This window comes from Mirounga angustirostris, unplaced genomic scaffold (genome assembly GCF_029215605.1).
Source record: "Mirounga angustirostris isolate CCGP_5_RB_7025 unplaced genomic scaffold, mMirAng1.0.hap1 SCAF_10, whole genome shotgun sequence".
Classification (NCBI taxonomy): domain Eukaryota; kingdom Metazoa; phylum Chordata; class Mammalia; order Carnivora; family Phocidae; genus Mirounga; species Mirounga angustirostris.
Window position 1 is genome coordinate 51176690 of NW_026991718.1, and position 16169 is coordinate 51192858.

At 50.4% G+C, this 16169-nt stretch overlaps 1 protein-coding gene across 1 annotated transcript in view; it reads left to right on the top strand.

Annotated features, from left to right (window-relative positions):
* The window catches only part of CD207 (CD207 molecule), a 46332-nt gene extending 36669 nt beyond the window's left edge, over nucleotides 1–9663 (top strand). The window contains 8 exon segments of the mRNA XM_064572358.1: nucleotides 4131–4269; nucleotides 4362–4478; nucleotides 5837–6039; nucleotides 6099–6264; nucleotides 6862–7013; nucleotides 7749–7758; nucleotides 8001–8109; nucleotides 8543–9663. Coding sequence (XP_064428428.1) covers nucleotides 4194–4269; nucleotides 4362–4478; nucleotides 5837–6039; nucleotides 6099–6264; nucleotides 6862–7013; nucleotides 7749–7758; nucleotides 8001–8109; nucleotides 8543–8693 — 984 coding nt within the window. The 5' untranslated portion in view covers nucleotides 4131–4193 and the 3' untranslated portion in view covers nucleotides 8694–9663.
* The last annotated feature ends 6506 nt before the right edge of the window (nucleotides 9664–16169 follow it).

Here is a 16169-nt window from a genome sequence, read left to right on the forward strand (position 1 = left end):
GGGGGCTAAAAAGGGGGAGTCATTTCCCAAAGGAAGGGGACTCTTGATATCAGAAATGGGGATGGGAAGGATGCTGAGGAAAATAAGCAGGAGCTGTCCTATTAGATACTTATATAAATATATGCACATAGTTAGATATAGCTATGGATATATGTACATACGTACACACACGTACATGCATATGTACCCACAAGTACATAGTTAGGAAGAAAGACTGTGTACAGCTTTTTTTTTGGTGGTAGATCATTTTTTTTTCTTTTTGCTTACCTGGATTTTTTTCTATAATGAATATCATCATTAGTGATATAATAAAGAAATAAAAGATTTAAAAAGAAACTAGGCATACTTTTCCCAAGAGTCCCTTGTTACTTTCCTGACATGAATCTGCCTTTCCTGCTGAGGTCACAGGCAAGAGCTCTTTGACTTGGATGCTTCAAAGCAGCTTGAAACACAATGATCCTTCCATATAGCCAGGCTACTCACCCATATCCACCCCACCCTGCTTATGATGCCACCAGATGTAATGGCCTGTTCACTGAGGTCTGGCCCATTGTCATTGTTCCAGAGAAACCTGCCCCTACATAATGTCCTGAAAAAGAGGAACCTTTTCCCAAGGTCAAGGGAGACCTGGAGGGGCCCCCTGCAGTGTCCTTGGTCCTTGGTCCTTTTCAGTCTTGGGAGAGTCTTGGGAGATGCACATGTTTTCAATAAGAGGAACACTATTTCTGCAGGCAGGTCTCTAGCTGTCTTTCTCCTTGCATCTGGTGCACAGTGAGTGTCCCAGAGGAATGCAAGGATGAGCGGTCCCACCTAGAATTGCTTTCCTGTTGGTTTCTCTGCCCTCGCCCCTGTTGCCAGGACACATTCCTAGAGGGTAGCCTGGGATCCCTTGATTATCTGGGGTCTGCTGGTCAAACCTGGCATCACATTACACACAAGGGTCCTCTCTGAGGCTGTGGACAAGGCTGACCAGCTGTCACAGTGTCTTCTTTCTCACGTCATAGCCATTCTCCCCTCTCTGCATCCCCCTTCTCCTCCCCACCCCCTCTCCCGGTGTGTTGTCCACTCTAATTTCCTTGACTGGAGGGACCTGGATTCCTCTCCTTGGAGATGAGTCTTGGCCCTCCTGGGGCATTTCAAGCAGCCTAGGTCTCTTCTCCACTCCTGCTGATTGTGTCCATGGTCCACCCCCAAGCAGAAGGAGAGTCCTGACCAGAGAAGGGGAGAAGTGGCCTGTTTCCTTCCTCCACCCTTCTCCAAAGAAGGTCTTCGAGCCCCAGGGGCATGGCGAGTGGGAAAACAGAGAGCTGAGCATGAACTTCCCTTCCTCTTATTACAGCAGTGATTTTTGGTCACTCTAAGTCTGGCCCAAAGTTCCTCCTCTGTTTGGAAGAGCTGGACTTGCCTGAGTGTCCAGGAGAACCTCCCATTTTCCTGGCAGGAGAGTATGGCTGAGGCACCTGCCTCCTTCTCTGTCTTTTTTCCTCCCAGGCTGTCAGGTCAGGGGCCAGAAAGACCCCCAGAGGGATGCACGGGAGATGTGCTCAGTCAATACCTGCAGATAGGTGAGCACAGCCTTAGGAAAAGAGCTCGTGACTCATTCCTTCCCTGCCAAGTGGGAAATGAAACTCCTCATGGCTGGGACTTTTACATCCACCATCTCTAAAACCTCAGTGGGCCCACAGTCCAGGATTTTGGTTGCTTCTTGCTTAGCTTCCTCATGCTGGATCAGCAGAATATCTATGTGAGGCTCCCATTTCCATCACTCAGAGTAGACGTGCCCCCCCAAGCCCAGCCCTTCTTACGCAGTGGGCTCCAGCTTGGTGCAGCCTCTGGATCCTTTCCTGGGACCAGTGAGAGGGCATATAGGCATTTCATCAGTACCTCATGCTACAAACCAGCAGAGGTCTGGGAAAAGTCAACTCTTTGACAGGGAAGAGGCCACACACTCCAGGTCATATTGTGTGGCAGCTTCTGTCCCTCACATGCCTCAGGAGGGGACCAGGATCTCCAAAGCCCCTTCTACCAGAGCCTTGAGTAACTTGGCTTCTTCTCTACCCCAGGCCCTGGACTATAACAGGTTGTGGATGTAGGGCCAGAAGCCAGAAGCAGAAGGGCTGAGACGACTCTGGGATTTGACTGGGTACCAAACATGATAGCCCAGAAGCAGAACATTCTAACCCCTTCTGAACACTGGTGGAACCAAGGTTCTGCAACCAAATGAGCAGCCTGAAGAGAGTGGGTATAGTCATAAGTGTTCAGAGATAGGCAGTGAGTTAGTGTGAGGCCTTCAGTTTGGGGGATTAGCTAATGTTAAAGGTTAGAAGAGGTAGCAGTCCTGGAAACTACAGACAGAATATGGGTAGGGAGGAGATGAGATAGGGTGAAAGGGACACCACCCCTGTGGCCCAGCTTCTTTCCCGCCATGTGGGAATTGTGGTGAAGACTCCCCTCTGGGTCAGTCCTCATCCAGTGAGAGGAGCAGCTCCAGTCTGAGGCCCAGCCCACCTGGAGAGAGAGCAGCAAGGGACTCGTAAGTATAGCGGGCTGAGTAGGGAGGTGGGATCCTCTCAGATATAAAAGTAGCAGAAGCCCCTGCAAGGAGAGTTGGCCATTTCCTTGGCCTTCCTCATTTATTTCCAACCCTTGTCCCTGACGCCGCACTGTCACCCAGATCCACTGGCCCAGATTCAGCAAGGCTGGGCCAGCTTTCTCATCCTGTGGCCAGAATTGTCATGCATTTTTGGGTAAGGTATAAATCACAATTCTCTCATGTCTTTGCTGTGGAAATGAATGAGAACTGCTAGAAAGAAGCAGTAGCTTCTGGAAGACAGATCCTGATCCACAGACTGTAGGTTTCAGGGTTGAGAAATGATCAGCCATCAACTCTTCCATCCACTGATTTCCCATCTATTTAGCCAGCCAGCCGGCCAGCCAGCCAGCCAGCCAACCATCCATCCATCTAATCTGGACCAACTCCCTTCCTTTTCCCTCCCTCTCTCCTCTCCTCTCTTCCATCTTCTCTTTCCTATCTTCCAAGTAATATTTTAGAATCTGTTATGTACCAGGTTTCTCAGATGTGGCAGACTTCTTCAAAGCATAAGAAGCTTCCCAGGAGAGAACTTAGTCCTTCACTGAGCCCCATATCAGCTCCTATTTGCCCTTGGCTTCTCCCACATATGAAGGAGCAGTTCCTGGCCTGATGGCGCTGAGCCTTCCCACTTTGAGAAGCTCACAAGTGCAGGAAGCAGGGAGGAGAACCCACATCTTACACTTACATGTTGAATCTCCAAGCCCCACTTTTGTAAAGGGATGCTATATCATCTAAGATGCCTTAATAACAGCAAGTATTTTATTGCAGTGGTCTTCTTATTGGTCTCTTTGCTTCTAGGCTTCCCACATCCTATTCGATGTTCCTCACTACTATCAGAGTGAACTTTCTTCAATGTCCCTGTCCTTGTCTCTCTCCTACCTGAAGGCCTTCATTGGCTCCATATCATCCATAAGTCAAAGTTCAAGCTTCTTAATATGACCCCAGGTGCCTCTAGCCCCATGCCCTTCCCACTCCTGTCACATACTTTACATTCCAACACCACCAAACGGACCTCCATGCTGTCTTATGCCCCCATACTTCTGAATATGCTAATCCTTCTCCCTGGAACTTTTTACCATTATCCCATCTTTGTGCTTCCTTTGAATGGTGCATATTCTTCTACTGTTACGCTCATCACACTGTATTGTAATTTATTTGCTCTGGTCGGTCTTTCCTACCAGACTGTGAGCTGCTGGAGGACAGACTGTGAGTTAGCCATCTCTGTGGCCCAGTCCTTGCACAGGGCCTGGTACTTAGGAGGCACTCAGTATGTATCTGTGGGATGAATGCACGCATAGATGGACGACGGATGAAGGGAGTCTTATAAAAGAACTAGAGTAGTGTTGGGACAATAGGGTTAAAGTGTCCGTGTAACAGGCCCCTGGAGAAGAAGACAAATGGCCTCTTCCTGAGAGCTCAGAACTTTGCAGAGAGGATTGACCTGTGGCTGTGGCCAGGGAAGGTGCCTAAGCCAGGAATGGGGAACTTTGGGATGATATGACCACCTCCTGTGGGACTCACTTCCTGTTTCTTCTAGATAAAAGGTCCTTGGGGAGCCAGCCAGCTGGAAGCACATGTGCTGCAGGGGTGAGCGTGCAGGATGAAGGCTGCTGAGAGGGAGGTCCCAGATGTGCACTTCACTGTGGATAAGCAGAACATCTCCCTCTGGCCCCAAGGCAAGCACCAGCCTCTGCTCAGAATCTGCTTGCTGCTCTGTGTTCTGCTGTTGGCGGGTCCTTCAACAAATGTTCTCTTCTTCTTCTGGTAGAGCCTCCTCCCAGGATGGGCCCGTGTCTGGTTCTGAGGAAGCCTCTCATGGTCCAGGCTACACTCATCATCCTGACTCTGGGCCTGACCTCCTCCAACTTGCTGTAGGCCACTCTCTGTAAGTCCTCAGGTTTTATTGTCCCAGTTTTGTCCTTCTCCACAGCCAGCTCCCTCAACGTCCAGACCCTCTCCTTCCTGCTGTCCAATTGTGTCTCCCACTTCTGGCTTTTCCATTTGTCTCATTTCTCCTCTTTCCAGGTGCATTCATGGGGGTCCCCTGTCCCCAGTAAGATGAGCTGCTCCTCTCTCCTTCCTGATTCCAGGGAGATTTTCCTGATTGGGATCAGCATTTGCATGCTTGTGCTCAAGGATATGCTCTTTTGTCCCCAGGAAACATTCACCCATTTCTTCATCCCATGTCATCCCCACCCCACCCCCTGAGCTGTCCCTTTTATTTGGAGCCTTGTGGGCAGCCCTTAGCAGTGAGCAAACTGTTTCCTGACCCCACAAAAGAAGGACTTCCAACTGTGTCCTCAGCCCCAATCGACGAGGTGGAGGATCTGCCAATGAGCGGAGATATCTCCTGGTTCACCATTCTTACCAGGACCCCTTCATGCTTTCTTCATTCTTCTTCCCATTCCTGCTGAGGTCACATCAAGGGAGGCTTCCTACTTGTTCACCGGATGTGTGACTTATCTTTCCTCCTCTTTTGCGTTGTCCAGCCCCTCATGTTCTCTGCTAGCAGAGCCTTCTCCTTCCCACCAGGTCTCCAGACAGCAGGGGAAGGGAGCATGTGTCTTTTCCTTTCAAGGCTTTGGGACAAAGTTGGTCTCAGACTCAGAGCCTCTGAGCAGAGTTTCCTCTTGGTTCGTCATTGGTCTCCTATCTAGCATGCAAGCCTGTGACCTGAACAGAGAGTGACAGTGGGTGGGACAAGGGAAGGGGAGAAATGGTTTCATAATTCCCTCTTTCCATATTCTCTGGAGGAAAAGTCACTTTCAGATTGGAAGTCTGTCCTGCCTGGCTGGCTCCCATCCTGGCCACAGAGGGCCCGTGGGCAGATGTGGGAAGTGTGCTGCCCTATCTGATGTCACCGCAGGGGAGAGAGCTGGAAAGTGGGTGATGGAGCCCCGGGGATGCAGCAAGCAGATAACTAGGGCATCCTTTGTGCCCTGAACACACAAAGAAAATTTAGGACTGGGTACTAATCCCCACTTCTGCTTGCCTGTGAGGTCCTCCAACAGAGTCTGTGTTTTGTTAGTCTTTGCATTATCTGCATCTCCAAGAGTTCCTGGCCAGCACTCAGTGCCCATCGCGTGTTTGTTGAATGAGTACATTACAAATGAATGGAGGGTAAGCAACAGGTCTTTGGGTAGCTTGAGCCTATCCCCTCCTTTCCCTTCCTTTTATCACCCTGACAACACTCCCAGTCCCTGGCAATCCCCTTGGCTGACCTCTTGACTTTCTCAAATCCAGATCCCTGGTTTATGCACACAGTATCAGATGTAAAGACCAATGCCCAGTTGCTGAAAGGCCGTGTGGACAACATCAGCACTCTGGGTTCTGAGATCAGGAGGAATAGAGGTGGTGTGGAGGCAAGCAGCATCCAGGTCGGGATGGTGAATGCCAGCCTGGATCATGTGCGTTCTCAGATCAGGAAGTTGGAAGCCGGTGTGAAGGTGCATCGGCTTCCAACTTCCTGATCTGAGAACGCACATTGTTCCAATTTTGGAAACAGTGAACACTGTTCCAGATGTTAACAAGAAGATGGGAGGAGGTCAATGATTTAAATACCCAAATTCCAGTGTTAAAAAGAGATTTGGACAAAGCCAGTTCTTTAAATGCAAAGGTCCGGGGACTCCAGAGCAGTTTGGAGAACATCAGCAAGTTGCTCAAGTGGCAAAGTAAGTGACTCAAAAAAGAATGTTGCAAGCTGACCAGTGGCCCATGGGACCTTAACAGCCTCAAGCATGAGGCCGTCAGGCTGGTGTGTGTGGAAGGAAGGGGAAGAGGAACCGGGCAGGCATGGTTGGACAGTTAAGAAGCAAGGGCTCAGCAGTGGGCTTGGAGGACTTAGGGGCTGTTCAGGAGAGAAGGGACCAGGAGCCAGCATGGGCTCTCACACCAAGGCACAGAGTATGAAGGCATTAGGGAGTCTCTGTCCTGGCCCACACCTAGCTATTTATCCATTGAGTTCCTTCCCCAAAGCTGGGGGGCTCAGCCCCTTGTGATGGTCGACAGAGAATTGCTTCCCTCTCGGGGGATAGACAGATTCTTGATCAATGTCTCTAACTCTCCCCTATCTTAACCCAGAGACTCTACCACTCTCAGCCAGACTTTCCGCAGGTCAGACAGTGTCCCTGAGCCCCACACAAGGACCCCAGGACCCCAGAGCCCAGCTCCATCCACTGCTGTCTCTGCGACCCCACTTGAGAGCCACCTGCAGCCAGCACCCAGAGGAAACAGGGACCCCAGTGTTCATCTTTCACCTTGTTCTCCAGATGACGTTCTGCAGATGATTTCTCAAGGTTGGAAGTACTTCAAGGAGAATTTTTACTACTTTTCTCACATCCCAAAGACCTGGTACAGTGCCCAGCAGTTCTGTATGTCCAGGGATTCACACCTGACCTCGGTGGCCTCAGAGAGTGAACAGGTAAGTGCTGTTCTGATGGGCTCTTGGAAGGGGGTGTATTAATAGCTGTTTCAGGCAGGATGGGCAGGAGTATGGTGCAGTGACAAAATTCCCCAAATATCAGTGACCTGACAGTGGGGGATTACTTCTCAGTTACACTGCATGTCCAACAAAGGCCTGCAGGGGGTTCTGCCCATTGTGGTTACTCAAGGACCTCCGCCAAAAGAGACTTCATCTCAACGTATGTTTCCACGATTGCTGAAGCAGGGAAAGAGAACACGTTGGCTCTTAAGCTTCTGCCTGGAAATAACAGATATCACTTCTGCTCATACTTCACTGAGCAAAGCAAACGATGCAGTAGTCCCAGCTTCAGAGAGGGCTGGGAGGTACAATCTTTCCATGGGCCCAGAAAACAAAAGCATTTGTGAATAGCATTAAAAACACTACGTAACCCAAGAAATCTCCTACCTGGTCAGCAGAATATTGAACGAGCCCCTTTCATCTGGGAGATGGGCTAGTAGAGTAAGAGTGTGTGCTCTGGAGTCAGTCTAGAATCCCAACCCTGCTCCTAACTAGCCCTAGAGCCCCGGGTAGGTTACTTAACTTCATTAGCTCAGACTGTTCATCAATGAAACACACATGATAATAGTCCTGCTTCAGAGAAGAGCTGAGTAGATGCATATTAAGTGCTCACTACATTTAGTTATTATGATCTGGGCCCTTCTCCTGGGGTCCCTGCTCTGGGGTTTAGCTGAGTCTTTCTTGTGCTTAACACCTGCTTCCTGAGGGGCCGAAAGGCCTGAGTCCTGTGTCTGTTAGTTGTGGGGTAAAGACAAATCAGAATTTGGAAGATGGACTCTGGGTAGGGAGAGGAAGGGGCTTGAGAGAGGTCAGTGTGTGGTGTGTCCATGGAGCTGTCACTGAGGACAGGTGAAGGACACCCAGAGAGACAGATGTTCCAGCTGTGAGTCGTGGCGATGTCTCACTCCTTCTCCTTCCCTACAGGAGTTTCTGTACAAGGTGGACTTTTCTACTGGATCGGCCTGACCAAAGCCGGGAGTGAGGGGGATTGGTGCTGGGTAGATAAGACTCCATTTGACAAGGTCCAGAGTGCACGGTAAGCCCCAGAGCCTCCTATCCAGCCTGATTTCCTAGGCCAGGGCCAGGGCACAAAGGATGGGGTGACTACAGGGTTTGTGGTTCTTCCCTGTTCTCTGCCACTCATTGCTCATGGGACTGGGGACAAATCCGTGGCCTCTCTATGGCTTCTGGGGTTTGGCAGCATGGCCTTACACCCAGCCTCAGCAGGGCCCCTGTTCTAAGTGTTGGGCTTTGCAATGTGGGTTTGCGTAGGGCCTTGAGAGCGGTGGGCTGGCTTGGCCCTAACTTGGGGGAGTGATTGCAGGTTTTGAGGTTGACAGCTCACCAGTCCCCTTCCTCTCAGGCATGGGAGCAAAAACGTGATGCTATCACCCAGGATCATAGCTGGGTATGAAGCCACTCATTTCTTCATTGGAAACAAAGTTTTTCTTTGTTTTTTCCTTCGGTAGGTTCTGGATTCCAGGTGAACCCAACAATTTTGGGAACAATGAACACTGTGCCAATATAAAGATGTCCTCGCTTCAGTCATGGAATGATGCTTCCTGTGACAATAAGCTCTTTTTCATCTGTAAACAGCCCTACATCCCATCGGAACCATGACAGGACTGGCCCCAAGCTCGCACATTGAGCTCCAATGCTTGTCGAACTCAAGAAAATGCCCCTTTTTTCCAATTCCAGGGTGACTTTGCACCTTCATTTTCCTGGCTTCAGAATTATCCCAGAGGCATCCTGGAGTTCATCTGCTTTGGCTGGGAATTCTCTGACCCCATAGAGGCAGCTGGAATGGAAGGAAGATCTTGGAAAGGGAGAGGAAAGCAGAGAGGATTTAGAAGTTCCAACAGCCTCAGTAAGGTGATCAGGAACTTGGGGTTCCCTGTCCTTTCAGAAAAGCCTGTTTTATCACATGAAAGTTGCTCCAGACCACCCAAACAATTCTCCTGATACCGATGTTTAGAGCTTTTCCAGTCGATCCCATAGAATTCCCAGTTGCCTGCCTATGGGGTCCGTGTTCTTCTCAGTGGGAAGAGCTCTGCACTTGGTGAGCCTGTCCAGGCCATGACCCTACTGCCCTCTCTATCATCCACATCTCCTGATGTTTGAGCCCCTTCTTCTCTGAGATGGGGGCAGCTGGGTCAGGTCAGGGGCTGACGTGGAAACAAGCCCCCTTTAGAGCTGGATCAGTATCCACGTTCCCTCTCACTCCACCTCACTAGGCAGACTCCGTGGTCCAGCTCTGTCTTCTGCAGTCCTCCACCCAGCCCAGCCCCTCTGCCTCACCTCCCGCACATCCTCTTCGGGCTGCATTTCCTCTCTGCCCTTTAGGTACAGAGGAAGTGGTCCTCTGTCCCTAGAGAGTTCACCTGCAAACTTCATTTGAATAAAATACTGCCTGGGTAAACCATGTTTTACCTCTGTGAGCATATTTTAATCCTGGATGTACAGGTGAATGTGCCGGCAAGACCATCTGCTCTGCTGGACATAAAGTTCTGGGGTATCCCAGTTGGGGGTTCAAAAATGACAAGGGGTAGAGAAGACCCAGCCCTGGAAATGCCACAAAATATAAGCAGTATTTACCCTTGGTTTTTATTGAAATAAAGGAGAGTGAGCTCTGCAATGTCACACCCCTCTTGGTGGTCTTTCCTCTCCGATGTTCACTGGACAATCTTCTCTTGCCTGGCTTTACTCCTGAGGGGGAGACTTGGCAACGTTTCCCACTCTTCACGAAGACCCTGCTCATGGGTATCAGGTCCAAACCCTGATCCGGTGGCCAAGGCAGGGATCCAGGGCAGGGGCTGTGCCTTCCAGGAGGAGAGCAGAGGGGGGAGCAGGGAGGATGTAGTGTGAGCGCAGGGGTGGGCTCAGCAGAACGCCCTCCTTTCCTTAGGTCCTCATTAGGGCCCTCAGTAGGGTCCTGGGGATAGGACATGTTCCTTTAATGACTGTGACCAGCAGGTGGTGTTCTGGGGGCAAGGGGGTCAGGCTTAGGGCAGAGGCATTAAGAGTAAGCTTGAAGAAACATGGGACAAATGGGATTTTTAAATGATGGCAATGGATAAGGGATGGGCAGGCAGTGATCGTGTCCATGCAGGAGCATTTGTGGGCCAGTTCCAGAGCCTGCTGAGGTCTGAGGGCGTGGGTGTGTCAGGGCAGAGAAGACGGGCAAGCCCGTGTGGCTACTGCAGGCAAGAGATAATCTACATTTTCAGTAAGAAATATTTTGTGCTTACTCATAAGTCCAAGCAGCAAATTAGGGGAGAATTTTATTTTTTCCCAGTGTTGGATCTCTGGTCATAGCACGGGCTGATACAGAAATCAAATACAAGCTGCTTCTAGGAAGCTATCCCATTGGGTTTCCAAGTATCTGCTCTCCATTTCACTCTCCCACTTGCCATGCTAGTCCTGATATCTGGGCTGCCACGTTGAGTAGCGTGTGTGGCCCTGCTCCACACTCCGCCTTCCTCCCGAGGTGGCACTTGTCACCGGGACAGCTGATTCAGAAACTTGTATTGTAAGGTCTACAATTTCATGTGCTGCTGTGAATCTTTGAGCCTGTTCTCATCAGATGGTCACCCTGCCTCGCTAGTTCCTCTGTCCACTGGACCAGCTGCACTCCACCCAACTTTCAACCTACTGGGTTCCACGAACCCATCTGCCCGCCAACCCAGGAAGCTATTCCAACAAGCCAATCACGTCCTCCTGCAGGAATCAGGGCCGCTGTATCTTCTTGTTACTACAGTGCCTGCATTCCACAGTCCTTGCTGGTTCACTCGCCCATGGGCATAACCCCCATGGGGGTTGAGGACACCTGTATCCTATGTGGTGTCCTCCTCCTCCAGACTGTGGGTATATGACTAAGAAACGACTGTCAGTCTCATCCGTTCGGTGTTAGATGCCGTCTGTTTGGTCAGCTTCCACTATTTAGGGCAGGAGATCCTTCCCTCACTGCTAGGGACTGAATGGTTATGTCCCCTCAAAATTCAGAGGTTGAAATTCTAACCTCCAACATGATGGTGTTAGGAGGTGGGGCCTTAAGGAGGGAATTAGGGCAGGAGGGTGGAGTCCTCACCATGGGTTTCGTGCCCTTATGAAAACAGGCAGGAGAGCTTGCTTTTCTCTCTTTGCCAGGCGGGTTTACAATAAGATGGCAGTCTGCAAACCAGGAGGAGGTTTCTCAGCAGGAACTGGATCTGCCGGCACCCTGATCTTGGACTGCCCAGCCTCCAGAACGGTGAGAAGTAGGTTTCGCTTGTGTAAGCCTCCCAGTTTGTAGTATTCTTGTTATAGTAGCTTGAATTGACTGCGTCACTCACCACTGGGATGAACAGGCGGTGAGCAGAACGAGGCTGGTCCTGGTGTGAAGAGGTGAGCAGGACCATCCGACCACTTCTCTGGGAAAGAATTTGGGGTAGCAATACCCAGGGGATGAGGCAGCTAACAGGGAAGTCCAGCTGGAAGGCCCTGACTTAGAGAAGGGCTGCTAGGGGCACCTGCAAAAACGAGGGCTAAGCGGAAGCTCCAAGGCAGAAAGGCAGAGCACATGGGAGCGAATCTGGCAGGGAAAAGAGAACGGTGCAGAGGAGAGAGGAGCTGATCTGCAGAGGGGAGGGCAGCGAGTGAAGGCACAAGGACTCTGGCTGCAGAGCTTCCTGGTGCCACCTTAGATCTGGCCCAGCCCTCCTGACCCTCCTGGGTCCTGTGCATGTGGATGCTATGACAAGACTTGCCCCACCCCTCCACCCCATTGTCATTTTTCCAAACAGAAAGAGCCTGAGTCAGTGAGGATATACTGTTATTGGGAGTCTGTGCCTCATGTGTCAGGGTCTTGTGATCTTGACTCACTTATCCCCACATATAGGGTTCACTTCTCCAGTGAGGTCACTTCATGGGTACCTGCCTTTCTGCATGGTTGAGTGAGGGCCTTCCCCCAGTCACAGACTTCTTGTGTCTTGTTATGTCCTTCTACATGGGAGAAGGGGCGAACAAGTTCCCTGGGGCCTCTATCATGAGGGCACTAATCCCATTTATGAGGACTCCACCCTAATCCCTAATCCCTCACCACCTAATCCCTCCCGAAGGCCCCACTTCCTAATACCATCAGATTGGGGGTTAGTATTTCAACATACAAATGTGGAGGGGGACACGGACATTTAGACGGTAACAATCACTGGGTGCAGCCCACACTTAAGGAGTGCAGAGTTATGCCCTACTTTCTTGAAGATGGAGTATCTACACAAATTATTTGGGATTTTTCTGTGTGGGAGATTTATCTATTTATTCAAACATTTAGTTTATCAGTATGGATTCATGGGTTTTATACTTTGGATTATAGTCCAATACAACTTCATTTATTTTCTTGCTCAAATTGTTCCAGTTTTGGCCAGTAAGAGCTCTTTTAGGGGGCTCCTGTGTCTTTTTTTAACATTCCTTCATCTTTTTTTTTTTTTTTTAAAGCATCTGTTTACTTCCAGGCACAACAAGATACTCCAGGTTCATTTTGTGTATTTCCTGCCCTGGTCCTAGAATCAGCCATTTCTCCAAAGAGCCCTGGTTTCATTTTTTTGGATAATGATATTAGAAACCAAAATCTGGGTGCTGTGTGTGGCCACCGCAGCTGGGATGTGAGTGCATCTTTTTGGCTGAGAGAGCTAGGTAATGTGTATGTGGATACCTGATTTTTTTTTTTTTTTTTTTAAAGATCATTATGCCTGCAATATGGTGACAAGACTTGAGGGCGGCAAGACTAGAGGCAGGGATAACAGTTAGACGATTAACCGAATTAAAGCCGGGTGAGATAGGGCACCGGGACCTGTGATGGGAAGGATTGTCGTTACTGTTGTTGGATTTGCTGTGGGATGCAATTTAGGACACTTTGTGCAGCTGGGTGCTCACATCATGCCCCGAAGCTGCCTCCCTCCAGCCTTACCCTTTGGCTGCATTGGCTTAGCATCAGGGCCAGGCAGACTCTCCCCAGGAGCAACCTGGGTAGCTCTTTGCCTACAACCTCATGGTTTTGCAGCTTCAGAGGAATGAAGTCCCTTTTCCAACAGTTCCAACAAAAATCCAGCATTGGGTGACATGCTCATCCCTAAAGCAATAATGGAGATCAGGAAGATGGGTTATGTTGATAGATCCACAAGCTTATTCCTGGGACTGGGAATTGGGTCTGGGCTTAGCCTCCCCCCTACTGGACAGGCTGAGCAGGAGGGAAGGGTAATTCTCAAGACAAAGATCAGCAGAGATGCCAGAAGACGGGAGACTGTCAGCTCTCAGCTGCTGAGGGTCCCAGCTTGCAGGCTGCAGGTCTCCCCTTTCCATCAAAACTACCTGATCTAGCTACTCCCTGGAAGACAGCTGGGTGACTGAAAAGCTTCTTCAGTGGGCGCCTCGGTGGCTCAGTTGGTTAAGCATCTGCCTGAAGCTCAGGTCATGATCCCAGGGTCCTGGGATCAAGCCCTGCATCGGGCTCCCTGCTCAGTGGGGAGTCTACTTCTCCCTCTCCTTCTGCCCCTCCCCTGGCGTATGCTCTCTCTTGCTCACTCTCTCAAATAAATAATTTAAAAAAAAAAAAGAAAGAAAAGCTTCTGCAGCTAGGGGTCTGTACCTCTGAGAGTGTGGCCCTGTGCCCTTCAGTAGGTCAGGAAAAACCAATGTGTAAGAGGTCCCAGTGGATGAATGGTTCTGGTATTAATGTATAAAATGTCATTTGATTTATTCTGGCCAGAGAACAGAGAAACCTCTCAGTAAGGATGTAGCAACCTCCTGGTGTTTCCTGCTGGCAGATGGTGTTCTTACAGGAGAAATAAGAGCTGAGAGCCTGGGGTGGGAGGGGAATGGGGACAGAGAAGAGGGGGCAGGACTGAGAGTCCTGCCGGTCATGCCTGAAACCACCACAGTTGCAGGACTATGCCCTATCTTGGCCCAGACTCTACCCTTCCAGTTCTGCTTTTGAGGCTCCCTCAGCTTCTCAGGCCCCAGGAAGAATCAACTTCTGAGTGGGCCTGGCCTGGGCCCTTCCTGAGTGTGGGGTTATGGAAACCAAAGCGGGCTCTTGCTTTTCTTCTGCCCCCCCCCCCCCCCGCCCCGGGGCCTCTTCTGGGCCTCTGGGGAGGGACCTCAAGCAACTCTCCTTTCATACAGAGGTGAAGGGGTTTGCTAGACACTCCTGGGGTGTCAGGCAGAGCGGTTGACTGCTCCAGAAATGGGTGCCTTAAAATTCCTCTTGTGTCCTTCCCTCTCAGGTCAGATTGCAATGGATAGGAGGAAACAGGCCAACAGATGCTGGATCTGCCCTCTACACACACACACACACACACACACACACACAGAGCCATGGAATCATGAACTGCGTATAGACAAGCACCCCCTCCCTCGCCCTGTACATCCTCTGTGCACTCAGCTAGCTGCTGGCCGAGTTGACAGTGGCCTCCGTGACACAAGCTCTTCTTGGGCAGAAGCTGCTCTCCCGACCCTTCCTCGGGACAAGGCACTCGCAGGACAGCGTCTCCACCATTTCAGTTGGGCTGCAGGCTTCTTAGCGCTCGGAGGGCCTGTGGGAGGCTGACTCCGGGATCTGGGAAAAAGCCGTGGGAATAGGATGTAGAAAGTGAGAGTGAAAATAGGAAGAAGCCACACAAGAAAGATGGCACAAGCCATTTGCAAGGTAGTAACTGACATCTTGTCACTGGGTCGCTGGTAAGAGAGGACAAATATGTAATTAGACTTTATGAGTTAAAGAAAATGTGATCCGTTTTGATAAGATTATAACCATCTGAAGGACTGGGGAACGAAGGAACGAGAATCCGCCATTAACCTTTGAACTGACTTAGGGAGAATTGATTCTGCTCATGAACTGACCAGCCAGTGGGAGTATTGATTCTGCTCATCTGTTAGCTCCTTTGGGGGCTGGGGACTTGGGGCTCACGTGGCTCCACCAGGACGCCTCACTTCCCTGTCTTCTAAGTCCAGGCCCACAAGCAGCAGGAACCCCCTGAAGCAGGGAAGTTACAGGATCTCACTGCTAAGCAGCGCATTGGCATATCCATCAGTTTCTTTTTACTTAGTCTCAAACCAGATCAACTCAAGGGAGCATGGAGGCAAGCAGCTAGAGGTGCAAAATTGGATCAAGTTGGGTCCTATTTGCTGTTTTCTGACACCAGCCAATTCTCTGAGATCAACTGGGTATTCCACACTTCAAGTCAATTTTCACAATGACTTTTGGAGTTAGCACAGACCCACAGGTTAAGGATTCAATCCCACAAGATTGCCCCCACTTCAGATGCCACCTGCAAATGGGTTCTCCAGGCAACCCACACTTCTGCACAGCCAACTGCAAATCAGGGGGCTCCCATGACCCCCCTCAGCTTTGAAAATGACTCATAGAACCCAGGAAAACACTATGCTTACTACTACAGTTTACAGTAAAGGATACAAATGAACAGCCAGAGGAAGAGGTACGTAGGGCGAGGTCCGGAAGAGTCCAGAGCAGAGGAACCTCTGTTCCTGTGCAGTTGGGACGTGACCCTCTCCAGGCAGGCGGATATATTCACCAAGCAGGAAACTCCTTGAATCTTTTGTAATCCCATCTCCAGGCCCCCTCTCCTACCTGGAAGTCCTGGATAGGGGGTGGAGTTGGACAGGTGGGAGTTTGGTTTTTCTGGGTTGGTCTCCCATCCTGAAACTATCTAGGGGCCTACCCTGAGTCACCTCATTAGCATAAACTCAGGTATGCTGAAAAGGGGCTCTTTGTGAATAAAAGAAGATAGTCCTATCACTTAGGAAATTCCAAGGAACTGGGGACAAAGACCAAAAACAAAGACCTCATGTTACTTGAGAGGGTCTGGGGCTAGATTAAGAGTCAGCCCCAGGTCACAAGAATGTTTTTCTGCAAAGCTGAGATGGACCCCCGCCCCCTCCTGAGTGGTCGTGAAAAAGTGTTTGTGACTAAGGCTAGCTTTGGGGACTATGCTGGAGAGTGGAGAGTGGGGTGAGGGGCTTGAGGGGAGGGTCAGTGCTGATGCTGGCCAGGAGAGGAGAGGATAGGGCAGACTGGCGCCTGGGAGCCTGGAAGGACAGGAC